Source organism: Physcomitrium patens, chromosome 14 (assembly GCF_059467195.1).
Source record: "Physcomitrium patens ecotype Gransden chromosome 14, ASM5946719v1, whole genome shotgun sequence".
NCBI classification, from domain to species: Eukaryota; Viridiplantae; Streptophyta; class Bryopsida; order Funariales; family Funariaceae; genus Physcomitrium; species Physcomitrium patens.
In genome coordinates, this window is record NC_143423.1 from 5,102,296 (window position 1) to 5,129,079 (window position 26,784).

Below are 26,784 nucleotides of genomic sequence, written 5' to 3' on the forward strand. Positions count from 1 at the left end.
ACTTCGAGCCTCGGCCCCAGACTCTCAAGAATCCGGCATGAAATTGCGGCTTTCGCTGCTGCTGGGCCTGCAATGCAATGGACCTCACTCCGGTATCTCTCTCTCGCTGTCCACTTGCCTTACGTTCCCCGCCTTGATTAGCTGACGAAGTCGCCTCGTCAAATCCGTCAACGTTCCTGCTGATTTCTACGAGCTCCTGCAGTGACTCAACAGTTCGGTTGCAGACAAGAGTTGGGCTTTGGAGGATTGGCCAATGTCGGCCAGCATAAGTCTCGTGGATCTGGGTGGTGGCTTGATTCGACAGATTGACCCTTCACTGAATGGCGACAATGAGCTGCTGGTGCGAAATCGGTCGTGTTTCATGGCCGAAGTCTTCATTCATGTTTGAGTTTGTAGGAAAGATATTGAGCACTGCCGATGGAACGAGATTTAATACTAAAACTTAGAGAGAGGCATATCGTGAAGTGCACGTAATCTATGCTGTGTTTTTTAAGCCAATTCTTTTGTGGCGATTTGGCAATTTGACTTGGTTAAAGGTTGGTTCTCATGGTTCTCATGGGTTGATGGTTAGGTGGGTCAATTTCAACAAGTCAATGGTTGCCATGCCGTGGCAACGAACCTGTTAGTGGTTCATCCATGCTTGCTGCATAAAAAGGAAAGTGATGCGGTTAGAAATAGCCTAAAACCTTGAGGTTCCCCTAATCAACGTGTTGCTTTGTTTTGGTTATAGCCTCAGAGTTTTCTGCATGTTTTTTTTTCTTTTTCTATTTTTATTCTTTTGAATTTCACCTTTTCCCTTAAAATTAAACCTTGAATTATCGATATGGGGATTTAGCGCAGCTAGCTCTACACTAACTGTCGGTTTCATCAGTTCAATCGGTAGCTGTTACAAAATGTCATCGGAGGGATTCTCTTCATGTATAGACTGGGACTGTGGAATAGGAGACGAAATCGTAAGTTTGCGATGAGGTTGCAGTGATGTGAGCAAGACAAGAAATACGACTATTAAACCCGATGTAAGGCCATTGACTTTGTGGATCTGCGACAAGTGGACCACATCGGCACAATGATGGGACGTTGTATGCATGGACACTTCTTTAAAATTTTGATCATCCCGATTGAGAGAGGATTTTAGCTTCTAGACTGAACTGGGCCTGCGAATCTGCTGAATGATCTGCTTCCCTTTTGACTTTCGCTGCAATAGTGCAAGTGCGGTTGTGGGTCGAAGGTTTTCGTTGCAAGTTGCGAGGCGAAGCAAGCAAAGACTTGTCGGGGTTTGACATTCGCCCAAATATATACTCTGCGAAGAGGCGTGCAAGACTTTGCTGCTAAAGTTTATAAGAGTGGAGGACCGGCCACCGATTGCAAGGTTCAGATGGGAAGAGTTTCGGTGCGCAGGATGTTGGCGTGTGAGTATGCGTTCATCTTGGTGCTGCTGGTGACGACGCCGTGCAGCGCTGCCCGAATCCTGCGAGATGGCTCAGGTAAGTCTTTATCAGGCGCTTTGGTCGGTGTCATGCTTGTGGGAGAGTTGTTCGATGTGAGTTACTTTGTTGAAGCTGGCGATCTTAATATTGAAAACTGGGGCTGGTGGAATCTGGAACGTATGCGCAGCGTCCAATATCTACACTGCTATGCGAGCAGGATTAAGTACAGCACTGTGCCAAGGTCCAAAATTCTCGCAACAAAACCTATGTTGAATCTGACGAGATTGCTGTGATCCCATTGTTTTAGCAATGTCTAGGAAACAGCTCCGTTGAAGAGAGCCACAAAACTGGGAAACTGCTAATGAAATGGATTGATCGACAAACTGGTGATGGTAACGTAAGTCCGTTTGTGCACTGCTGCACAAGAATATTCGCATTGTTTGTCTTATTTAGATTGCGAAGGCATACAACGGCACTCTTGAATTCTCTGGATACCAGTGCATACTTCTAAGTTCCAGTAGCTCAACTTTCAGCTGTTGGTTTTCAGGTGCCCGCTAGATTGGAAGGTAGCGATCGAATGCATAGACAATGGGTTCGCCTTCTGATCGAGGAAATACACATCGACTATGCTGAACCAGCACCAAATCCTAGCGCCCCACACAATGCCACTCCATGAAAGAAATACGACTTTTGTAATTGGTTACGAGGCTTAGTCTTTGTGACAGCCCGGAATGGGCACGCAAGGTCGATGAGTGGACTCGCCTGCCGGTCGAGTGGGGCAGATCACACTAGACGATGGTTCACCCAGCGGTTGTGTGTTTACATGGAATCATATTTTTCTGAATGAACACATTTAGAGACTGTTGACAAAATCAACGACTGTGTATAGTGATGGAAAATTCCACGTGCAAATGTAAGCTTTTTCGGTTCGAGTTTCATCACCGAAGAAGAGTCTTCGAATAGTAAGTCACTCTTGTAACCATTTTTTATTTTGCCACTACAAAAACTTCTCAATGAAATCCAATCAGTACCTAGTTTAAAAAATTAACTCTTCACAAATGAGTTCGCTTTTATCTCTTTTTTGTTTAACTCACAGGAAAACTTTCTTTACAATATAAAATACCTATTTCAGTACAATGTAAAATTAAACGTAAAATTGAAAGACATAGTACACACCATACACTCATTTTGAAAATACTATCACATAGTATTGTTCTTTGTTTTTTAAATCAATATGTATGGTTAAGGCACCACAAACTAACAAATATCCTAACTTTTACACAATGTGCTTTAAAATGGCCCATTGTCACGACAATATGCACCCATTTCAAAACTCGTAATATCGAAACAAGGATTTATGTGTGCGTTGACTACATCGTGTCAAACTCATCCACCTCCACAGATCTCTATCTGGGAATCTGCTCTGAACACCGCAATCGCAACTTCATGCAGTTTTTGCAGTAAAGAGCACCACATTAACAGTTGCACTTATCAAACCACGACGCAACAATCAACAATACAACCGTAGGTTAACTCGTCTAACCGGCAACTATCGCCGATTCTATGTGGCGCCTGCCTGCACAGAACACGTCACACCATTTAGCACTGTACCCAGAGGATCTCGCCACCTCCGGGCTACGCAGGAATTGAGCAATCGCTTCCATTTTGGCTACAAGGCGCTCACTTCTACACATTGCAGCCATGCCCAGTTCGACGGAGGAATCAAGGCACCCGCCATCCAACTCCCTGCCGAGCGTGCTGCGTCACTGATTCGTGGGACTTCACCAGTGGAAGCCGTGATCGGTATACACTGAATACGCCCGAGAACACACTCAAAGGGTCAGCTTGGAACTGGCGTTGCTATCGTAGGGTCAGCGGTGAAATAAACGTCATCAACACACAATCTCAGCATCAAATGCATATTATCAACATCTGTAGGGCTACGCACGGGCAAACCTTCCGCCGTCCGACCCATGCGGGGGCAGTGATTCCGGACTCGCTCATCAAGCCCGCACTCGGAGAAATAGACAAGTCTGATCTACCAGACCCAGTGCTGATTCATGTGGTTACCAAATACACTTGGGCCGGGATAATGCTGCTGCCGCATCGGAAACCTGGATGAACCATCAGACCCACCAGGGCCTCGAACGGAAGTGCACCTCCCTCCCCTTCCGCAACCTCGCCGTTCGAAATCCCAGGCACCGCAGATTCCATATAGGTCGGGTTGAACTGGGCACCCTTCCGCACCGACAGCATTCTTGCCGGCGGCTGAAAGGAGAATGCCAATCTGTGCAGGAGCCACACCGAGACCGCCAGCTTCAAAAAGCTCTCGTAAAACCGGCTCGACGGGTGCCGACCGGCACAGATGTCGTCGCTGTGGTTGAAGTCTCCGAAGAACGCCTCCTCCGTCGACTCGCTCACTATGTGCAAGAACTTCTTGAAGCAGAACTCGCGAAGGAAAGCGCTGTGCGACCGATTGTCCGTCAGCAGTGTCACCGTCTCAGAAACGGTCCTGTGCTTCAAGTACTCCTGAAAGCACGCCTTCGAGTGCTCCTCGATGTTGAAGATCTCGCTCATGCAACTCTCTATGTTGAAGCACTCGCTGTCGAAGTCCAGGAACATCCGGCGCAAAATGAACGACTGCACCAAGAACTTGTAGTCCGACGGTCTCGCCACGATCACCTCCGACTCTAGGCATATCTGCTCGTCCAGGTCCCGAGCTTTCGTCAAATGCTGCTTCAGGTGCGACATGAACGTCCGAGAGAAAGTGTGCGCAGCCTCCTTCACGCCAATAACCGCAGATAGAAGAGTCTTCGAGGAAGGCCCCGTGTTCTCGTTCAAGGAAGGCTTGTACTGGATTCCCCGGGATGCCAAGTGCTCCTCCATCTCGTATAACTGTTCGCTCAGCTCCTCCACCACCCGGTTCAGCTCCTTAATCTCCTCCCTTAGCTTCTCCTCCATCCCCTCTCGCTTCGCCTCTCGCTCTGCAATCTCCTTCGCGTGTGCCTTAACCGTCTTCTTCACGGCTCTTTCCCTCTTCTTCAACTCCCGCCTGTATCGTTCTTCCATCTGTGCCAACTTCCGCGCCCTGTCCTCCACCTCCAACTTGTAATACACCTTCCACTTTTGTAACGAGTCAATCTTCAGCTGCTTCCTCACATTGCTCCCCCTCAACCTGGCAATCTCCTTCTCCATGGTACTCCTAGGACTTACACCGTTCTCGCCGCCCCGGAACTCCACCAAAGATGTCATCGCGTGATCGCCGCCGTTCCTACTTCCACCGTTCGCCTGTGCCGAGCCTCCTTTTTCGCTTAGTTCCAGCTTCATACCATGCAACCTTTCCGTCTGACCCAACGCGCTTGCCGGAGTGTCACTGCTTTGGGACGTCTGCGAGAAAGAAAGGGACATCGATTCGCTGCTCCCAGCCGAAGTTAATTCACCATCCTTGTCCACCATTCCACACTTACCATTCTGAACGTGGCCATTTGCATACATTACGGCACCACATGTCTCTTTCGTCTCCGCAATCCAACTGTGACCTTTCCCATCAACCCCACACATGCCGACAGCGGTGTTCATCTCCGCTTCCGCCACCAATCTGTCGTGCAGCTCCATGGCATCTCTATACAACTCCTCCGCCAGACATTCCGCTTTGCTCAGGCTGTCTTTGTCTGGATCCAATTCATCCTCCCCTGTCTCCGACCCGCACATCTGATCATCGTAATCTTCCAGTCGTCGCGAAGCGTGCGCGTCTCGAGCGCTCCCATCAATCCATGCAGACTCATCCGCAGCCGCGTGCATTTCACTGCCATTTTTTCCCTCAGCATCTGGTCCGGAATACCTTGAGCCACGACCTGACCTATTAACTTGTGAATACCCATTCTCACTGTGCTTGCTTTCCAACTCCAGTGACACCTCTGCTCCATTTCCATCCCTGTTCTGCGACTGGTATTCAACTAGTTCCCTATATTCCCTGTTCAACTCTTCGATCCTGTGATCATTATATGTGCCTTTTGAAGAGATACTGATTACTGGCACATCCGTCACCTTCTTCCTGCCCTTCACATCCTTGACGTCATTTGGGCGAGACTTGGAGCTCGTAAAGTCTACAGCCTTGGTCGCAATGGACGCGCCCGAAACGGCATTATCTCTATTCAACATGTGCGGAAGAGATTCGGGCCGAGAGCTGCGAAACATCATCGCTTCACATGTCAGTGCAGGTCCTCGAACGGTTCACTTCACAGACGGGATATGATGAGTGACGTGCAATTAGTTACGAAACTCATTGTCTCGTTGAGCTTCGCGCCTTGATGGCATCCCATCTCGTTTCCCTCTAGATCTTAAGGTCATTGATATTCCTCGATGTGAAATGTTTAAGAAGACTGGCTCTCGTTGTTCAACCCCTGCATATTGAATATTGCCAACACTCGTGACCATTGCATCCCACTCTGCACACTCATCAAATTAGGGCTGAGGTTCACCTCGGCTGGTTCGAAGCCTTCCACGAGTCCGCCGCTTCAATTGCAGCCTTCCGAGACGCTTCAACTTTCAGTGCCTCATCTTCCATCCACCTTCCCTGCTCGCGGAGACTTTCATACTCCGAGTCCAATGCCTCAAAGTCGGAACTCGCCATCTCATTGCCCGCAGATGCTAACCATTCCATCTCCATTCTCACCTCCGCAGCTCTCTTGTCCTGAGAAAAAATCACAAACAATTCAGCAACGATCAGTGATGCGTATCCATCACTCGCAAGTATCAAGCGTCCAACAACATCGTGACATTCCCGCACATCCACCCCAATGTGACTCCAGCTCACCGATACACACAAATTCATTAATGCACAATCTATATCACCCTGTGCAATCATGTAATGCCTCGTCAAGACAACCATACAAGCTCTGCTTGAAGTCTAAGTTGCTTCTCCGCCTCCGACTCTTTCTGTTCCATCTTCTGCTTCCGCTCTGCAGCGAACATCTTTCTCTTCTGATCAATGGGAATCAACTTCTCCTCCTTGCGTGCCTTCTGTGTCTCTAGTTCCTTGTGGATCTTCTTCAACTCGTCCGGAGCTGATGCGGGCTGCGACACGGAACTAGGCTCCCTAAATTCTCTGGACCCATCCGAGTCTACTTCTCCCTGTAAATGATCGACACACCATAATTCACAATTTTAGGGCTCCAACAATACATGCACAATATCCTCGCAAGAGAATTCCATTGCGGCAAGACAATATAAGTAGAGGTTTAATAATCTGTACAAGGATATCCAGGCCCTGCATCGTGTTGTTGTAGATTTCCCATGTGACGGGTATGTTGTTGATGCGGTACTCGCTCGTGCCACTGCTCGTGATTGCTCTCCCAAACTTTATCTCCTCGCCGCTTGCGGTGCAGTAAACCAGCTTCACAAATGCGATCTTCCCCCTCGATTTCCCGTGCTCCCTGTCGTCCAAACCGGCCCTCTGCACCATACCCTGCAGCTGAAACGACCGCACCCCCAGAACAAAACTGATGGCTTCCACCAGATCGCTTCTACCTGCTCCATTGGAGCTGACGATTGCTGCAAAATTATCAAACGGGCCAACTACCTGGTGACACTTGAGCGACTTGAAGTTGAGTATTTCGAGTCGTTGAATCCTCCCTGAGGCCGTCAGAGCCGGCATTGTGTACCCTTTGCTTATTGTCAGGGTCCACAGCTCCCACTATTCTCTGATTGTGGTTCATGTGCGTCACTCATTCGCATTTCCAACTCAGGTCTTCCTGCCCCCTCTATCGATTGTTAATTAACAAGATCGTCTATCATCACGAAATCATGATCCTGGAGAACCTACGTCTACATTGTATAAAAACTTCATATTTGGCAGCATAAATACACACGATCTTAACCGCATTCACTAAGCATACTAGCTGTAGACTTTCGGAACTTTAGCGAAGAACACTTACAATGTGGAGTCCCAGCGATAAATGCTTACTTTCAATGCCAACAAGATGAAAAAGACTAGCAATTAGAATCAGTTCTGTGAGAACTACAAGACGGGACTTAAGCTTCACGATTTCACCAGTTGCCCCTGCTTTAAATCTAGCAAGACTTGACAAGAAAACTGCACGTCGACGTCCGGGAATAGAATTCATGTGCCATTGACACAATGTCAGGCGAAACACTGCAGCAACACCCAATCTGAAAGTCAACACAGTCCTGCGGGAGTAATTGCAATCTTCAAACTCCGACCACAATTTCTAGCACAGAATAGACTGGACCAGTAGATCAAGTTCATTCTGCATCCCACCCAAATGGAAAAATCAAGCGCTGCGGACCTGCATCAACCGACAACAGATCCTGACTATTCTACGTCGCTCAGATCCAAATCATGTAACCCTCAAAACTGGATCACTTGCACTAGAAGGGTGACTAAGAGCGTTCCTGCGCTAGGATTCGCGGCCTAAACCACATTGCATTGTCCTGCTCCATCCCTGTCTACCGCTGGACAACCAAGGATCCTTCTCACGCCACTGTCCCACAGCGTTGTGGACCACAGCATCACGGCATCGAGTTGCGTCGGCCTCCACCAGGGGGGGGAGGGCGATGGCGCTGGCGAGACAGCGAGAGTGAGTTCCACGGGGGTGGGCTGTTGTTGGCGAGAGGAGCGAGGCGGGAGAAGGACAACGCTGAAGCTTCTGCAGAGTAGTCCGCCGCGGGATTCCGCGTGGATGGTGTTAGCAAGACCCACTCTCGCCATCAATTGTGGTAGATATGTCCGCGCACGATTCCAGGGAACGAGGCACGATTTGAGGGGACGCGAACTGGAGACGGAGGAGGGCACTACTGGATTATTCCTCGCCTCTCGCATGTGCCCTTCATCGCCGCATTCGTCGATTCTCGCTTTTCTTCCATCGCCGCTGCTGCTGCCAATTTCCCTCATTCTCTTCTTCTTCATCGCCCTCGGCCTCATCCTTTCGGGCCTCGATGCATTCTCGTGTGTATATATATATATATATATATCACGCTCATTCATCCATGTCTTCAACTGTGTTTTCATCCATCCGTCTTCTGTTCATCCGTATATGTGTCATTTCATTCGTCTGCGCTGTTCATCTATCACTGTTCGTCTTGTTCTAAGTTCCCTTGGTTTCATTCAGTTAATTATTATGATAAAGAATACTGGAAATAGATGGAAAATACAAAAGGAATTCACTGCAAAATAATTCAAGCACTCTTTGTTTCACTGGTTATTTTTCGGTTCATTGTGAGATGAGAGCCCATTGATTTTTTCACCTAATTACATTTTTAAAACAGATGTATATGTATATATATATATATATATATATATATTTATATATATATCACTTGATATTAGTGATTTAACTAAGTTTTCTTAGCTATATTCATTTCAAATTCATCAATAATTTTTTATTTTTATTATTTTTATAGTATTAAAGATACTACACTTATAATGTGATGAAAAAATAATCAATTTTTTATAATTAATAAATCGAATACCATTATTAATAAAATATTTATTTTTATATGCTTTGATCAAAAAATAGAGTTTCATCACTTAGATTAACTAAATTTATAATCAAAATATTATGCTTCTTGAAGTTATATTATAGGAAAAAATTAAACACTATTACTAGTAATCTATTTTTACATTGCAACAACATTTTTAATAAGGATAATCACTCAACAAATCAAAAATCATGTGTAATGATCTAATTGAATATTATACACACACATATATATATATATATATATATATATATAATATTTATTAATATTTAATGTTAAAGTAATTTTAAATCTTAGAGAAAATTTATATTTTTAAAATAAATAAATATCTTCTAAATTATACTATTTTTTCTGCAAATTTCATATAATTTTTATTTTATTGAAGTCTTATACTTAATTACATTATTTTAAGTTTTAATCAACATTTGCAACTAATTTAAATAATGGAAAAAGTTATCTATATATATATATATATAGAGAGAGAGAGAGAGAGAGAGATGTGTGTGTTTGTTTTTTGTATTACTAAGACTATCTAAATATTTAGCTTTTAATAAATAATATTTAGTTTAAAAAAGCAATCTTTTTTGTTAAATTTGTATATCATTAAATTTTCTTTAAAAACTATATATGTATATAAATTTCTAAAAATCCATTGAAGTTTTTTATAGTTAAACTTCTATGGAAATTATTCTAAGAATTGTTTTCAAAAGAAAGAGTGAAAGAGTAAGAAACAAATTTTCAACCTTGTATTGAATTTGAAAAAATATATGAAAAAGGTTGTGTTATCCTTGGTTTTGTTGATTCTTTGTGTAGATATTGTTGGTTTAGTGGACTTCAAGTCTATTAATACCTTAAAATTGTAATATGTTATTTTGCTTTTGTATGAACTATTTAACATATTTTATAACTTTCATATATATATATATATATATATATATATATATATATATTTTAACCATTTGTTTATGTGTTATGTGTCAAGTTGCATATATAGATTTTTGATAACATACACCAAAATATTATTGTACTTTGATTTTTCATGAAAATTTTAGACATTCTCTTTATTTTTATTATGCCTAAAATCTTAAATATTGCTAAATTTTAAAACTTTAGAATTAAAAATTAAGTTAATATTCTCATTTCAAAAAAATAGTTTATGATTAAAATAAAAAGATCTTAAATTGTAAAATGTACATTTAATAGCAAACAAACAAATTTATGAGAGAAAATTTAATTAATTTATTAATTTAACTTAGACATATGCTATCACTAACAATCTTCTTCTATAAAATAACAACAAAATGTGCAACAAAGAAGGTGGAAAAATATATGTATATAAACATATATATTAGAAAATAAGCAATCACATGAAAACAAGTAAGCAATAAATTATCTGATAAGCATTTTTAATCAATTTTCATAAAATGCATAAAACAAACATTTTATATTATATTATATATTATATTTCATACATATTTTATCATGCATGAAGTAAAGACAATGGTGATTTTTTACACTCATCTATGAACTCATCCAACTTTTTTACCACAATAATTAAGAAAAATGTTTACTTTATTTGGATATTTTAATAGATGCAAAAAGTATAGGAAGATCTAACACCTAAGTTTACTACCAAGAGTCATATTCCATGGACTTTAACTAGATTATGTATTTTCCACTCTACACAAGACATGTGGTGTTCCTTTATTTTAAAATTTGTTGTGATGATGTTATTTTAAAGAAAAAGCTTCGTACAGCAATTAATTTTCACCTCTCTAAAAGTATTTAAGACCGTATTGAGATGTCATTTTGTACCCAAAGTGATACAATGCTAGCACATTGATTATAGGTGCAATATGTTGGTTTCTATATTTATGCATCCATGTTTCTTTAAAAAAAAACACATGTGATATGACAAATTCAAATAATTGAAGTTCATTTTTTTCTCAAACTGTAATTTTTAATAATAACTTTATTGTATCAATCTGGATTGTTTTTGTGATTATTAATATAAATTTCTTGAAAATAACCCAAACATGTTTATATTATCAGTGTATGCTCACTTTATTTTGAATAAGTAAAATCATTTTATTTGAAATAAAAGATAGTTCAATTTCAAGGTGAAGTAATAGAAATACAAATTAATAGAAATACAAATTAATAGAAATACAAATTAATAAAAAAGTGTAGAAAGAAAAATGTTATTCTATTTCTCTGTATTCTAGTATTACTATTATTTTATCTGTAGCATATACATAACATGTTGATAAAATTTCCTCATTGTGTATTTTCTAAGTGTAGATATAAACTTTGATTTAGCCATTTCCTTGTCATGCAACATCAATTCACAAATCTTGTTATTATTTTGTGTGTGGGTATTTAACTAGTACAAACCACACACACACACACACATATATATATATATATATATATATATCCACAGTTTATTTTCTTAGTGTAAAACATTCCCTATAATGTAATGGACTTACAATTTCATTTTCATTTCTACATACTTAAACCATCAATTTATTTTCAAAAAATCAAGTATTTATTTATTATTATTATTTTTATTTTGAGTATTTAAAATTTGTATATGTGTCCAAATTAAAAAATATATAACATTTAAAAAATCATAAATTCAAACCTAATAAAATTAAATAAAAATAATATATTTATTTATGAAATTAACTATTAACGAAGCCCTAATGAAGAAAACTTGTCAAAGTTTATATCTCCACTTAGAAAAACAAAGAGTTTAGAAAAACAAAGCCTGATGAGGGGCTTAAGGCAGCCAGGTTGTGAACAGAAATGGATGAACAAAATACGAAGAGAAACGGCGAACCCGAACAATCATCCATCACACGGATGAATTAGGGTTAGGGTAGAGGGGAAGGTGGAGGAGGGGAGGGACAACAAGGCCAGAACGGTAGCCTCACAGGCCCTCTTTCTCGTTCGCCACCGCGCTTGCAAGGCCACCCCGTCTCCGACCTGGGCCCGATCGCAGCAACAAGCAACCATGGTGGAAAAGACGAAGATCCGTAAGGACGAGGTCGTTACTCGTGAGTACACCATCAATCTTCACAAGAGGCTGCATGGCTGGTACGAATTTTGTCTATTCTCCCCTTCCCCCTTCCCGCACCCCCCTCTTACCTCTCGTTGCAGCTTCGTATCTTGTAGGTTGTGGTTGCTTCTGTCGGCCGGAGCTTTTGTTCGGGATGAGATTGTTAGCTTTGAGGGATCGACGTTAGTGATTATCAATTTGTGGAGTGGAGATTAGTGTGGGTGGTAGTTTCAGTGCGATGTCAAGGGTTTTGGTTTCTGGGCAGTAGCGCATGTGCTGCTTCCCTGGACATTTTCCACGCACTCGGTGTGGTTTTCTCATCCTGGATGTGGGTTTTTGGATGGCTCGCATTGTTTATGAGGATTCTGTGGTTGGCTTTGTCTGCGTGGTTGGACGCCTTTCTGCTGCATTCTCTATCGTTTGGAAATCTCCCCTGATGAAATATTCAGTTGTGGAATATCGCTAGTAGTTCGTGGGGTCCTGTGGAGTGTAGGGAAAGATAAGAGACCGAAGTCATGTTATTGTAGCCAACGTGCACCGAATTTATTCTCACTGATTATGAAACGTTTTCCTTTATAGCACCTTCAAGAAGATGGCGCCCAAGGCAGTGAAGGAGATCAGGAAGTTTGCCCAAAAGACAATGGGAACCAGTGATGTGAGACTTGATGTCAAGTTGAACAAGCACATTTGGAGCCGGGGTGTCCGCAACGTCCCCACCAGGGTGCGAGTGCGTATTGCCAGGAAGCGCAATGATGACGAGGATGCCAAGGAGGAGTTGTACTCTTATGTCTCCGTTGCCGAGGTGCCAGCAGTTGGGTTTAGGAATTTGGGAACCAAGGTCGTAGAGGAGGAGGAATAGAGTTCTTATTCCCCGCCCGTGTTAGAGCTTGCGACATGAAGAAGTACTCGTTCCTATCGATTCGTGTTTTCTTCTGTCCGACGGACATTGCATTTAAGACCTGTAAAAGAGGTAACTCTTAAATCGACTTCTTTCAGGCACTTATCGCCTCCACTGGTGTTCTACGTCTTGTCTACTTGCGTCACTATTTCTCTTCCATCTCTGGGTTTGATTTGGCATGCCTTAGGGAGCAGAATTCTGCGCTTCATTTAGGGTTTGTGTGTTGTAGAGTCTTCTCCACAGGTAATCGACTTGCTAGATTACGAATTGTGTTAGGTTTGATTTTGCAATGGTCAAACTATCTGAGACAAATGCTTTTATGTTGCCATGCCGCTTCTGACGCCGTTTGCACTACATTTGCATGCTAAGAAAATAGGGGTAAATTGTACCAAATGGGTCGAAAGGAAGTTTGTTTGAACATTTTGTTCCTGTTTGTGCGCACTTCCATTCCAAAGCAGAAAGTAGTTCATGCTGGTTGTTCCTTTCGCGCGGTCTTGAAGCAGCAGCATACTTCTGAATTTTTTCACGGTTTTATGTCGCATTTCTCAACAGCTTCCTTTCGCATGTTGGATTTTGAAGGAGTGGTTTTTTTACGATTTTCTTGGATTTCCTATGAGTCTTTGAACAGCTTCATCTTTGGGTTGCTCTGAGTCGTAGCAATTGAGTACTTTTGCTAGTTTGTACGAGAATATATCGACTTGACCTTTTGTAAAGTGTCTAGGGGGATTCAGGCGATAATCATCCATGGTCTTTATAAGTAGCAAATGGAACAAGCTATTAAGTACATATTATATCAAATAATAACATTTCATAAAATTTGTAAACGTAATAATCCTACTTCCATCAAATACTGAAAGTCATCTTCTCATTCAATAGAACAATCCTATCTCATCTATGTTAAAGATATTACTAGGCCAATACTCAGCAATGATCAACAACAAACAAATATAACAACCTCAATGGCTATAATTGTGTTTTTTTAAATGACAGAAGTTAATTAATTAAATTTTTTTTTTATAAAATCAACCTCAAGTATAATAAGATGCTTTGACTTCTCAGTGATAAATCTATTAGAAAGGAACATACAACAGATCCAATACCAAAAGATCCAATTAGCTAGTTTAAAATCTAATTATACTTAATAGACTTAGTATTGGCCCTGGGCTCATAGAATCACTCTATCCTATATGGCAAGATATTAATTATGGTTTGCTATAATGTGGAAGAAGGTAGTTTACTTTGGAGCCTTTGCTAAGTCAAATTTATTGCTTGTTTATTGGATGAGGATTCTTGGCCTTGTATTCACGCATGAAGAAAACTTTGCCAATTGCTGCAGTTTCAAAGGAAGACTCTAGAGTTACACGCCTTTGCCAATGCGGATGTGCCTACATGTCGTTTACATCTGTGTTAATGCCACATTGGACCAAATTCCAAAACCTTTGCTTCAGTGCAAAATTGTTAATAGCCATGGAGATGGATGAAGTCATAATAACTCATGCTGTAGTAGATAGAAAACAATGGATAATGTATTTAATCCTTACAATGTGAAAAACCTATGTGGGTTCGTTTTCATATACTATTTCAATTTTGTTACAAAATATAGTCTAGACATTATTTTAAGTTTTTTTTTTTTTTTTTTTTTTTTTTTTGCATATTTTCCATAATAATGGCATGGGTTGACCTAGTATATCATGTAGTATATGATTATAAGAGCAAAGGTGGGTCAATTTAAGAATCACCTTAGTCAATTGACTAAGGTGAATTTTTGGCAACGACATGTGTATCCAGCAGTATCTAAATGTAGAGGTGAATATTAGGTTACAACTATTAGTAAGGACACAACCAAGAGTGCAAAAAATAAATGAAGAAATCTCATTCTAAAACCTTTCAGAGACCTTTAACTATGTGCTTATATAAATTTTGTGTGTCTTACATACTTTTTATGTTCCTAATAACATTTACTACATCTTTTAATGCAATTTAAGATAGAACTTGGATGTTTGTAAATAAAAAATATTGGCCAATGTTAAAATTTGTCAAAAGAATATAAATTTGGTCTATATTGGAAGAGATATATGTATGTACTAGTTTTGTGAGATATTTTAGCATTATAGCTACAAAAATTATAATGAGTCAACCTTTACAAACAAAAGACACTTACATTTTATCTCTTTAAATTTATTCAATAGGGAAATAATCGATGTTTATTTTTATTATTTTTACATTATCCATGTGAGTAGAAAAACATTCAACGAATTGTCAATGGTCCCTTGAACGAATGTCCATCAACTTCAAAAACGCCTCATGATTATTCAGGTTCATCAGGTTATTACTCTGAAGCACATCTGTGATAACAACAAATACTACCTAATCTTGAAATCCAAGTAAATAAAGTCATTTGCAAAGCTGGCACATCCACGAAAGGCAACACTGACAGCTGTGGAGCAACCCAAACTTCCAACTGCTCACTTACACAATGGTGATCACAAGATGCACATCAATGTACAATTAAATATTTAATAGTGCAGGATTGAATCCAATTACAAAATCCTGCCCAAGAAGGAACAATGATTTCTAGAGTGATGCTTCAATGCCCTTTCCCACCGAAGCACACAACTCCAAACTTGGAAATACACTAGTAGCTACGTCAACTTGGGAGGAGAAAACTTTTCTTGAGCTCATGTAGTGATACTAAAAGAGAAACTTATATCTAATCCGATTTCAATCCAGAGTAGAGCAGCGAGTCCCTCGTCAAGGGCATCGTAAACATGCAGCAGGTCTGCACCACAAATTACATCGCTAAGAAATTGCATCCATACTTAATTAGCACCACTTGATTCTTATTAATGCATAATCCTTGGATATTTGAAATGATTACAAACCAGACAACTTAACGAATGGACATGACTACATCTGCTGCCATGCAAACAAGTACTTACTATAAAGCCTTCAATCAATCGCACAAAAATGGATGCACAGTAAAGGTAGAAAGGCAAGGCACGACTAACCGAGAGGAGGAGAGCCACAAGCAAAATGATCACAGTAAAGAAAACAACAGCCTGGTTTCCGAGACGCAAGCTCATGTCTTCAGGAGAGGTCTCATTTCCTGAGGTTGGGGCTAAAGCTTGCAGAAACCGAGAACGCCTTTCGGTAGTGGTGATCTCAAAATTATTGGCGCTCTTCGTAAAGGTGAAAACTCCCACAAGTTTATCTGCGACAATGGAGTTGCGACAGTAGAACAATAATTTTACGTATTAGACATACAGACACGATTGTCCCCACGTATAAAAATGTCTAAACTCAAAAATCAAGAGGTTTTCCTCGATAGCCAATAAGTCCATAAAATATCTTACCATTGTAGTTTTCCTGCAAAAACTGTAAAGCTTGGTTCATAGCATGAAGCACAAATTTAGAAGCAAGTTGAGTCTGGTGTCCACTTCCATATTGCTTTCGCAACTCCTAAAATGCACAAAAGCCAACAGTTTATTTAGTCATGGAAAGAACCTTCAGCAGCCGTAAAAATGCCACAGATAATCTAATATACTGAAATGCACAAGCTGCAGGAGCTCCCACTATGAAATGCATAAACTAGAGAGTGTGGAAGCACATGTATGAAAACGAAAGAGCACTGGCTTACTTCAATCCCATTAAAAGTTCCAGAAAATAAATCTGCTGGTCGTTCAAGGTCTACAACTTGGTGTGAAGAGACTGCTCGCTTCATATTTCTGAATAAGCCCATCAACTCTTTGAAGAAAAGTCGGTCGGCACTCTGCACACATGTCGCTGCTTCAATACCCCCAAAAACTGTAGAAACTAACAAAACAATAAGACTGTACCGAGACAAACAAAGAATATGCTACTTGTGAAAATGTGCAGAGGACACAAAAACCTGATCGGATTCTTATGGTTTAAAAAACATTCATTGAACTTACCTTAGACATATCTAGGGAGAAGGATTCGCTGCTGCTTATATCCCATGATATGGTAGCCACTGTTTTAGAGTCCTCGTTCAAGTCGTAGGATGCGCTCATAAACACAAACTCCTGAATGATAGACGAGGCCAAATGCATTACTAACTATGCAATCTGCACTCAACTGTGATTATTTACCGAACGTATCCACGCATCAACTTTCAACAGTTGAATTCATACTGCAATTGAAATCGAAATTGAAAAAAATGTATATATATATATATATAAAAAAAAAAAAATTCAATGAATAAAAGACCTACCCGCTAGCATAGATGATTGAATAATTCTCACTATCAATAATGTCGAAAAAAAAGACTTATACAATATGTAGTGCAAGCACAAAGAAAAGAAGCGAAATAACGATACATAAATCTTACCAAGTCTTGTTCGGATACTTCAGTGTGTATATTAGCAGTATCCAAGTTTGTCAATACCTCTACATTCACATCATCGCCTGACAACATCCAACTCAATGAACAGTAACTGGAAGAACAGAACAAGCTTCGTCTTTTGACTCAATAATAGTAAGCAAAGCTTCCAAAAAAAAACAGATGCATATTGTTGCAGAAATAGAGCATAAAATAAAACCAGTTCACAGAGATGGAAGCAAGAGCTACCAATCGTTTGTCGGAAGTGCGCGTCTTCTGCAATCAAAGGACGAAGCTGGTACGATTCGAGACCAAGAAGGCCCAATGTTCCTTCGTTACTGATTGCATCTGTGCAGAAATAGAAAAGAGAACAAGGTTCCATTATACGATGCTCATGCCATTAGAGCAAAATCTAACTTTAAAAATAACTGTGGGATACTTACCAAAGTCAACTCCACCAATGTTCACTGAAAGAACAGCTCGTGGTCGATGAAATGGATTAGGTGTCACCACAGAATCAATCTGCCCAAGAAAACCAACTTTTCAGGATTGTGATAAAATCATGGTACTACCTTGAGTACTATAAACCTTTCAATACCAACAAATAGACCTGGCTAATTATGATTATCTTTGATTAAAAAATCTTGCTGACGATCAACCACTGCTTCCATTTCTAGTAGGAATTCAGTCGTTCGCAGCACCTCCCAACTATTCATGAGAGTGATCACGCTTTTCTAAAACTTACTCAAATCTTATGATCATCATGAAATAGTGCGCAGAAAACTATAAAATGAAGTATATTATAAAGAGATACCTTGGAGGCAACTTTTTCATCAACAGCTTTTGGGACTACTCCAAGAAGGACTGCCAATGACGTCGCAACATCGTTAAATGAAAACGCCTGCATACATGAACAGGTGATCAAAACCAAAATATTCTCTGTAGACACTGCAAAAATCAACCCACATGCACCGAGAAGCAGCCTTTGGAAAAATCTTTCATACAAGACGAACTGTTCTGGGTTGCACAATTTTGTATATGATTTATCGATATGAAATTACATCTAAACCTACGCTTGGTGAACGTTTAAACTACTTTTCCTTCTAAATGTAATCAGCTAAACCTGCAACCAGGAAGCAGCCATATTTCTTTATTTTTTTAAAAAAAAATTTCAAACTTACTTTTTTACCAATATACTAGGGCTCTTACAGGAGAAGAACACAATACTATGATCGGAACAACCTAAATGGCCATATCCTGATTACTGTGTTCAAAGAAAACACCTCACTCCACAAAACAGACAGCATTGCAATGTAGACATACCTCTTTTTCGATAGGAGGAGTTGTCCTTAAGTGCACTGGCCTGATACTGCTGTCAACAAAGATTACAGCATCATCCGCCTGAAAGATCCACCAAAAAGACTACATTATTCTTCGTGATTCCACTATTTTGCGAAGAAGTATCATTAATTCAACGTTCACCGAATAGAAAATTTCACATGACCTTAAAAATGCCCCAAATCGGGAAACATATTCAAAATACTGGCCATGAGCTGGACCTGTACCGTTCCAAAACTACTGAACGGACACAATTGCTGTACACTAGAATAAAACAAAACAAACAAAAAAATAAAAAAATAAAAAAATAAAAAGCAAACAAAACAAAGCAAACCAAAACAAAAAATGGTATTCCATCAATTTCACACTCGCGCGTGCATCATTCAGTCAAGACGGAACATTTACTTCTCTACGCATAACTCAACGGATGTTGCGTCTTCTAAATACAAATCCGGACTCGTATCAACCTCCCTGATCAGAAATTCATGAAAATTCAAAATCCAGCACTAATAAGGCCTCAACAACAATCTTCTGACGACCAGCTCAGCCTTGTTATTCGGAAAAAGTTGAAATGCATCTCATAAACACACATATCAAAGGACGAACGTTAAGAAACAGCTGGACCACAGAGTAGTCAATTAGCACCAGTGCGACAATCAAAGCTTGGCGAGGGACAGGAAGACACTACTCCCGAATCACATCCTACACCAATTACAGATACAAAGAAAAAAAAAAAAAAAAAAAAAAAAAAAAAAAAAAAAAAACTAAACTAAACTAAACTAAACTAAACCACGAGCCTTCAGAGAGATATTTGTAAAACGGGGAGAATTCGATCCAGGGGAACAAATTCCAAACTAAGGGTTCCAGGATTCCAAGAACCAGCCCACGCCTCCAGCCTAGGCTCAACATCAAAAGACGAGCACATCCTCAACTGCTTTCAAAACAATCCCCTGCGTGCTGAAACTACTAGAAGCCGCATCACAAGCCCTAAAGGCACATCAGTGTCACGTGAGCAAACTCTTTCCAATGATCTTTTGGATCCATACCTGTGAGGCCGACACAGCAATTAGCCCCACGACCAGCAGAGGCAACAGGTTCAAGAACAAAACGCCATTGCAACGTCTGAACGCCTCCATAGTTGCAAATTGCAGCAACCTCGGAGCTAACCGAGATCGAACCTAATACGCCAGATCTCAAATCACCCCCTGAAATTCTTAGGGCACCCGATTGCGGACAACTGGAGTCTGAGGCCACAAGGTTTCGCCCGAAGAAGCATACAAATAAGCAAAGGGCTCGCCAATAATCCTCTCCGAGCGACCCGCACGGCAACGTCACCGCTGCGACGAGTCCATAAAAGCAGACGGCACAAGCCAACTCTCGGCAAATGTAGTCGATAAACCACTGCGTGTCGCCAAGCTCTGTGTCCAAGCAACGCCGAAGGGTTACCGGTTCAGCCGGTTTCCATGTCTCTAGCCGGTCCGTCGAAGCACACACTAGCGATCGTGTCGAAATGCGAAGTCTCGGCTTAGTAGGGTCAGTAATGGTAGCTAATTGCGTCTTTCTCTCCGAATGCTTGCTCGCCTCCACTGTGAACAAATCGGAGGCATGCTCGGTGGGATTCTTCTTGTTCTTCTCGATCATCGAAATTTGGCACTATGTGTATTCCTTGTTTCAGACATGGAGGGAACCGATCCACCGTCGAGGGGACCTCGGGTTTAGAGAAACATTAATGCTCCCGAAACTGCCACCCTTGTATGTTTCAATTTCTCTAGTGTCAGCATGTCTTTCCTATTCTCTGTCTCTTTCTCTCTCTCTCTCCTTTCATTTCATTGCCTTGGTCACGCAATATTTGTGTAAAATTATCCAGGCTTGTAGGGGGCAGTGATGCTTAAGCATATCAATTTTGCCAACTGAAAAAAAACTGTGCGGGGAGGAACCATCTGCTGCAGAAATAAGAATTGAAATCTTTACTGTTTATGGCAGTTGTTGCAGTTTCTTGATTGGAGGTGCGCAGAGTTGAGTGATGGCTTGTCTCGTTTTCATTGCTAAGAGGGAGAAAACAGCATTAAAGTAATTAGTGCATCCCAATATTGACGAAGAGCGTGAAAAATGAAATTGGCACCCCTGGAGAATCGGTGGTGTCGTGAGATTGCGAAAATGAACCCACTGTATTTCTCTATTCCTTCCTGATTATCTGTGGACTTGATCCATCGTTTTGATAGTCGAGAAGCATTTCTAGTTCACCATAGAAATTTTGCTTTCGCAATGAGGGAGAAAGTTGTAGTTGGTGGGATTATACCTTCTCAACAGGCAGTGAGAACTTGTTGTGAACTTCAGACTTCGGCTTTGAATGGCAATTATAGTTTCATGATGCTAGGAGCTTTAAGCCTCACTGCAAAATCTGCAGACATTCTTAAGCACTGCAGAGTGACACACTTCGAAAAATTCTCCCGCTAATCAAATATTATATACTTCATATATATATATATATATATATATACATTTTTTAAATTTTAAATTTATTTAAAATTGTCACTTTTCAGCTACTATATTTCATTCTAATAGTGAGTTGTGTGTGAAAATTTTGGTTGATTCTTAACAAAAAGGAATACATTGTAAATGTGTTAGCATGAATTCTGTTAAGGTCTGATTAAAAGATTAATCAACATAATAGGGAATGGTAAATAAGATGGATGAAGGAGAAGAAGTTATTGTTAAGGAGATCATGTAATCTTTTTAATTCTTGAGAAAATAGTCTCATATTCTTCAATTCACTATATTTAAGATATTTGGATTTCATAACTTTGTAGTTGATAAGTTTTTGCAAAATCACATTTGTTTAACAAGCAATGGACCTTTGGACTAGTACTTTTTACTAGAAAGAAGGATGTAACAAGGATGTCCATTAGCCTCATATTTATTTATTCAAGTAGGAGAAATTTTAAACCTTGCCATTTAAAAATTTGTTTCAAAAGTTGCACTTCAAGGAATTAATATCTCTTAGAGTTTACATCAACAATATGCAGATGATTATATAATTACAAATAAATTTAATAATGATAATATTTATACTTTGGTAAAGATTTTGAAGTAATTTAACTTAGCTTCTAATCCTAAAATCAATTGGTCTAAATTATGATTCAACTAGCATTTAAAAATATATATTAAAATTAAATTAAACAAATTATTTTGGTTAGACTTAGGTTTCATTAAATAGCATTAGCAAATTATTTAGAACTTCTTTTGGTCTACTTTTTCAAACTCCAAATGTAGACAAAAATTTATTAATCAAATATTTTATCAAAATTAATGTAGCAAGACATGTATCAAGGATATAAACCACTAAAAATTTCTAAAAATGATAATACATTATTATTTTATCAAAAAAGAAAAAACATACAACTAAAAGATAGATATAGAGTTGAAGCTAGAATGCCTATTGCCAAATGCAAAAGAACTAAGAGGTCTTGAACCAAGATACAAGATAAGAAAGGTATTGATAAGAATAAGAGAGGCATTACTCTTCCCTTTATACATAATATCTACTAAGGAAATATGTGGCAATATCCTATGAATCATATAACACGTATCTAACTTGTGTAATATATGTCTAATTTGTAGAATTTTTTTTAACATGTATGCCATATGGCCAACTTGGAATACAAGTAGCTAAATGTGCAACATATAGCCAATTTTTTTGCCAAGTTATCAACATATCAAGTAGTTATAAACACATATAAAGTCTACAAAGCTTTTAAGAAGCTTCCAAATAAGATATCAATATTTTTATTTATTTTTATTTCTTTCTTGTTAGTTGTATTTATTTAAATAAATATATTAGTGAATATGGCTCTTTGTTATAATATGTGGTGATTATAAATAGAATTTTAATTTCTTTTATTATTTCTTTTTAGCTATTTAGGCTTAATTTTTAAAGATATTTTGGAAATTAAAATCCAAAGTTATGAATTTTTTGTAAAAAGTAGAATTTTTTTTTAATTTTTTATATTCCATCAAAATTAAAATATTCCAAGATGGAACTTGTAAACATCTTTAATTTTGCTAGTTTTTTTAAAATATTTTAAATTTTTAGATTTAGTTCTTAGTTTAGATAATTAGTTTCCAATTAACTTATTAATAGGTTTTTAGACAATGGATTGTCACCAAATAGGTTGTAAAGAATCAATTAGTTATTTTCTATATAATAAGAAAATTTTGAATAAGAAGATATATCCCAATTAGAAAGACGTTATTAATCAAGAAAGATTAGAAAATTATTAAAATAATATATCTTTTTTAAAAAATAATAAATTATTTTCTATATTTATATTTATACTTGAAATTCAGGCTATTCTCAAAAAAGACAAACTATGACCAATTGAATTATATCTTAAAGGTTGATATATGTTACATATATTTTTAATTAAATAATATTATAAAGTTAAGAGTGAGTAGTCATTCTATTGGCATTGTGTTAAAGATAAGATACCAATTGGAGTTGATACATGTTATTGATTAATTGGTCCATCAAAGGATAAATATGCTTTATTTTGGAAAAAAAATTAAAATAGATCCAATTGATTTATTATTGCAACTTGAGATTATTGCATGCAAAAAATAAATGACTTTATTATTGAATTACTATAATTATTAGATGATGTGTTTTTTCTTGGATATAAACTAAAAACTTTATTATCAACAATTAAAAGGAATTGTCAAAGACAAGAACTCAAAGAAGATATGTAAATAAGTGAAATATGTATCAAAGAAAGATAAAAAAAAATAGAAATAAGAAAGTATGTATATTGAAGAAGAAATTAGAATGGCTATTGCTAAAGACTAGAAAACTAGAGACTTTTGAAACTAGATTAGAAGCAAGAAAGAAATTGACAAGAGTAAGGAAGCTGTCACTCTTATCTTTATATATACAATCTAATTAGGAGCTACATAGCAACACTCTATAGGACCTTTAATACGTGTCCAACTTACATGACACATGTCTAACTTGCAAGAGAGGTTTTTTATATGTGCACCTCATAGTTAGCTTGTAACACAAGCTACTAATACGTGCAATATGTGGCCAACTTAATGGCCAAGTTTTCAACCTATCAGTCACTTATAAATAAGTATAAAGGTGAAACCATATCTATGAAGCTTTTCAATAAGATATTATCAAATTTATCTATTTTTATCTACTTCTACTTATTCATATTATCTATGTAATTATTATAATAGATACATATGTCCATGACAAGTCTATATATACAAAAAAGAACCAATTCTATTTTTGAGATAAGTCTTAATATTAATTCAATTGGCTTTTAATGATTACTTGAGAGAACTATGTGGAGTTAAGAAGTAGATATTAGAATCAATCATGATGTCTAATGATTAGCTTGGTTGCCATTCCATGGCACTAGTTAGTTAGATTTTAGCAAAAACTAATTGATGTGTAATGATTATTTATTATTGAAAGATGAAATTCATAAATTGTAATTTATACCAATTGATATGAACAATAGATTTAGAATCAAAATAGTCAAATTGTTAATTCAATACTATTAGATTAAATTATTTTTTATTTAATTTCTAATTTAATAGCTTAATTATATTTGACATTCAATTGTATGAAATTTGGTGAAGACCTATTAATAAATATATATATATATATATATATAAACTAATTGTATAAAATTCAATTCAAAGTTTTATACTATGATTAAAACTAATTAATTTAATTTAATTTAAAATTTCATAGACCTTAAAATCTCACATCTTTGTAAATGTAGAAGCGCCAAAGGTAAGCTTTTATAATTAGTCTTAGTATTTGTTTTAAACTTCAATTTATTCTATGATCTAGTAAGTAATCTTGCCTTTAATCCTATTGCATATTCCTAATCATTAAAGGATGAGTTTAAAAGTTTTTTACTAAATCAGAGAAAAAAAAAACTTTTGCAAATGAATTCTCTCACCTTCAATATAACATTACAGAAGTGAAGTGTATTGCTAAACCAAAATTTTCAATTTAATTGGAGTAAGATTTGGCTCAACCCGCTCTCATAAAAAAAACTATGTTTATTTGGTTCTTTTTGCACAAAGATGTTGTAGTCAACACATAGAGATGGAAAGTTATTCCACTTATCAATATGAATCGTGACTTATGCTTGTTACATAAACTTGAATTTATCATTCATTAGAATTGGGAGAATTTGTAAGCCTAGAAAATTTAAGATTGGCCTACATCTCTTCTATATAAATTGACTTCTAATCCTTGGAAATAGAGACCATGACAAGCATTTTCTTAGAAATAAGATATTTTGTGGATAAAATCCTTTCTAAATTCAAATACTTGCAAAAAAATCAGTTGCTACTTTGAGGACTCTTCTTATGGATGATTTGGATTTTAAAAAATAAATTTGTATTTGAACAAGAAGTATGAAGTGACTACTATATTAGAAAAATGATTTGGCAAGGTCTGATAGATTATGGTTAGGTTTGCTAGAAGTCCTTACAAAAGAAGATAGACAAACATCTAAAACAAGAGACAACTCTTTTGAAAAGATGGAATAAGTTCCAGATGGCAAAACAAATAATATATACAAGAAAAGAAAAAAAAATGGTAATTAAATAGGATTTTAGAGTACCATAAAGTAATTTAATGAACAGAAAAATATATTATTTTAAGAAGTAAGTCTACTTGTCCTAAAATGTACTCTTAACTTTGCCAAATTGGATATTAGAGGCTAAGTTGTCTTCTATAACTATTCACCACATCAATGCATTAGATATACTTGTTTTTGTCTAAAATAAATGAATAAAAACATGGTAGAAATCTCCTTAAAATTAAACCTTGTTTTATCCAACTAACTAAAAGAGCAAATTGTCATAATGTAAACTTTAAAGTTTGTTTGTCCATTATTATAAGTTAGAAGACACATACTTTAAATCAAACCAATTTCTAATTTCAAAATAAACTCTTGACATATTTGTGTTTTTTAGAATAAGTATGGTTGTTATCAATAAAACTAAGGCCTTTGTATTAAATCTTCTATCAACTCCTTCTGTTTTATCATTTATGCATCTAGACAATGACATTTTAACGTTTGCACACTGGACAACAAGTTTGTCATAAACTAGTGGGTCATAAATAAAATTGATACTGTATCACCTTAAAATTGGACACATCTCAATTTGTAGTATTTTGCAATGTGGCACACATAAAAATAATAATAATTTTTTCTAAATAAAACTAGAAGTCCCTATATATTTTAACAATTGGATCAAATTGATAACATGTACAAAATAGTTGAGACGTATCATTGCTTGCACAACAGAATAGTATGCTAGCATGACAAAATTTGAGTTGTAGGACTGTTATTTCAGATTTTTCTGATCCTTTTTAGGGTTTCAATTATGATATCACTTTCAGAACTTGAATAACTTCAATCGACCGATGAACTGGGCGACATTATGGACATTTTCCTTCAACTCGACAAAAAGAAAAGCCACAACTAGTTTAAATTATTACAAATGAATGTTTGATGGAGAAATTGAGCATCCAAAATACTTCTCCAACAAAATACCTTCCAGAGAGTGTACTAATCATATGACAGCGGCAATTATTAAAATTAGATTAAATTCTGATTTGGTTTATCCATGTATGAAAAGTTCTGTCGTGAACACGGTTTCATGCATCTGGTAAACTATTCTTGCCTTACGATACAACGTGTAACCTCAAGTGTATTAAAGATGCAACGAAGGAGCGAGTCTCCGGCTACAGAACATTCATTTGAACATCTACACATACCCAACAATTCGGTATGACGATCAACTTTCATGAACACTGTAACACAGTTGGTAGACCTGCAGTAGAAAATGAAATTGATACCTTGAGGTGAAGTATTGGAACCAACAGTGGCACTGAACCATGGCACCACATAACCGCATCTCTCTCATCAGACTCCATTAGTTTCCTAATCCATTAATGTATCGTACACTTGATTTTATGTACATGGGAAGCGTGATCATTGAACCATACGCGGCCGAAGTATCCTAGCATAGGAATTAGATCATGATTAAATAAACGAATTCGGTTTAGTCAGCAGGCGATGCTTGCCATTGGGAATAAATTAAATTTAGTTCAACAGGTATTGTAGGTAAAATTAGATCAGAGACAGTTGTGGTCAACACATACTAAACCATTTAAATTTATGCACTACTC

At 37.6% G+C, this 26,784-nt stretch overlaps 4 protein-coding genes across 7 annotated transcripts; 2 read left to right on the forward strand and 2 right to left on the reverse strand.

The window, feature by feature from the left end:
* Positions 1–11: 11 nt before the first annotated feature.
* LOC112291700 (uncharacterized) lies at positions 12–2,365 on the forward strand. Of its 2 annotated transcripts, none has more exons than XM_024539506.3 (3): positions 12–1,484; positions 1,745–1,824; positions 1,975–2,365. In XM_024539506.3, exons 1-3 carry the CDS (start codon positions 1,376–1,378, stop codon positions 2,101–2,103), a joined length of 318 nt encoding a protein of 105 aa, XP_024395274.1. In that variant the 5' UTR covers positions 12–1,375; the 3' UTR covers positions 2,104–2,365. The 2 variants fall into 2 exon arrangements, with proteins under 2 accessions (XP_024395274.1, XP_024395275.1); XM_024539507.3 differs by having other exon boundaries at positions 21–1,484; positions 1,735–1,824.
* Positions 2,366–2,610: 245 nt separating this feature from the next.
* On the reverse strand, positions 2,611–8,284 carry LOC112291699 (uncharacterized). Of its 3 annotated transcripts, none has more exons than XR_002972482.3 (5): positions 6,682–8,284; positions 6,321–6,560; positions 5,909–6,120; positions 3,376–5,613; positions 2,611–3,237 (listed from the first exon to the last, which is right to left on the reverse strand). XR_002972482.3 is itself a non-coding variant. In XM_024539505.3 (4 exons), the coding sequence occupies exons 1-4, from the start codon at positions 7,081–7,083 to the stop codon at positions 3,486–3,488; spliced, it is 2,982 nt and encodes a 993-aa protein (XP_024395273.1). In that variant the 5' UTR covers positions 7,084–8,284; the 3' UTR covers positions 2,611–3,485. The 3 variants fall into 3 exon arrangements, 1 of the variants encoding a protein (XP_024395273.1); XR_002972481.3 differs by having other exon boundaries at positions 3,384–5,613; positions 6,682–8,283; XM_024539505.3 differs by having other exon boundaries at positions 2,611–5,613.
* A 3,596-nt stretch (positions 8,285–11,880) lies between these two features.
* Positions 11,881–12,996, forward strand: LOC112290953 (large ribosomal subunit protein eL31). Its single transcript, XM_024537833.3, has 2 exons — positions 11,881–12,026; positions 12,568–12,996. The coding sequence occupies exons 1-2, from the start codon at positions 11,944–11,946 to the stop codon at positions 12,845–12,847; spliced, it is 363 nt and encodes a 120-aa protein (XP_024393601.1). The 5' UTR covers positions 11,881–11,943; the 3' UTR covers positions 12,848–12,996.
* Positions 12,997–15,366: 2,370 nt separating this feature from the next.
* Positions 15,367–19,909, reverse strand: LOC112291925 (uncharacterized). Its single transcript, XM_024539935.3, has 11 exons — positions 19,610–19,909; positions 18,549–18,626; positions 18,040–18,126; positions 17,669–17,747; positions 17,475–17,573; positions 17,235–17,311; positions 16,819–16,929; positions 16,524–16,655; positions 16,240–16,345; positions 15,895–16,097; positions 15,367–15,665 (listed from the first exon to the last, which is right to left on the reverse strand). The coding sequence occupies exons 1-11, from the start codon at positions 19,697–19,699 to the stop codon at positions 15,597–15,599; spliced, it is 1,131 nt and encodes a 376-aa protein (XP_024395703.1). The 5' UTR covers positions 19,700–19,909; the 3' UTR covers positions 15,367–15,596.
* Between the last annotated feature and the right edge of the window lie 6,875 nt (positions 19,910–26,784).

Excerpts from the sequence above, each read along its gene's own strand:
- LOC112291700 (XM_024539506.3), top strand. The coding sequence starts at position 1,376 with ATGGGAAGAGTTTCGGTGCGCAGGATGTTGGCGTGTGAGTATGCGTTC. Across the intron at positions 1,485-1,744 it reads AATCCTGCGAGATGGCTCAG|GAAACAGCTCCGTTGAAGAG; the intron begins GTAAGTCTTTAT and ends AGCAATGTCTAG. Across the intron at positions 1,825-1,974 it reads GACAAACTGGTGATGGTAAC|GTGCCCGCTAGATTGGAAGG; the intron begins GTAAGTCCGTTT and ends GTTGGTTTTCAG.
- LOC112291699 (XM_024539505.3), bottom strand. The coding sequence starts at position 7,083 with ATGCCGGCTCTGACGGCCTCAGGGAGGATTCAACGACTCGAAATACTC. Across the intron at positions 6,561-6,681 it reads TGCAGGGCCTGGATATCCTT|GGAGAAGTAGACTCGGATGG; the intron begins GTACAGATTATT and ends GATCATTTACAG. Across the intron at positions 5,614-5,908 it reads AAGGCTTCGAACCAGCCGAG|CTCTCGGCCCGAATCTCTTC; the intron begins GTGAACCTCAGC and ends GATGTTTCGCAG.
- LOC112290953 (XM_024537833.3), top strand. The coding sequence starts at position 11,944 with ATGGTGGAAAAGACGAAGATCCGTAAGGACGAGGTCGTTACTCGTGAG. Across the intron at positions 12,027-12,567 it reads CACAAGAGGCTGCATGGCTG|CACCTTCAAGAAGATGGCGC; the intron begins GTACGAATTTTG and ends TTTCCTTTATAG.
- LOC112291925 (XM_024539935.3), bottom strand. The coding sequence starts at position 19,699 with ATGGAGGCGTTCAGACGTTGCAATGGCGTTTTGTTCTTGAACCTGTTG. Across the intron at positions 18,127-18,548 it reads CTCCTCCTATCGAAAAAGAG|GCGTTTTCATTTAACGATGT; the intron begins GTATGTCTACAT and ends TCATGTATGCAG. Across the intron at positions 16,930-17,234 it reads AAGTATCCGAACAAGACTTG|GAGTTTGTGTTTATGAGCGC; the intron begins GTAAGATTTATG and ends TCTATCATTCAG.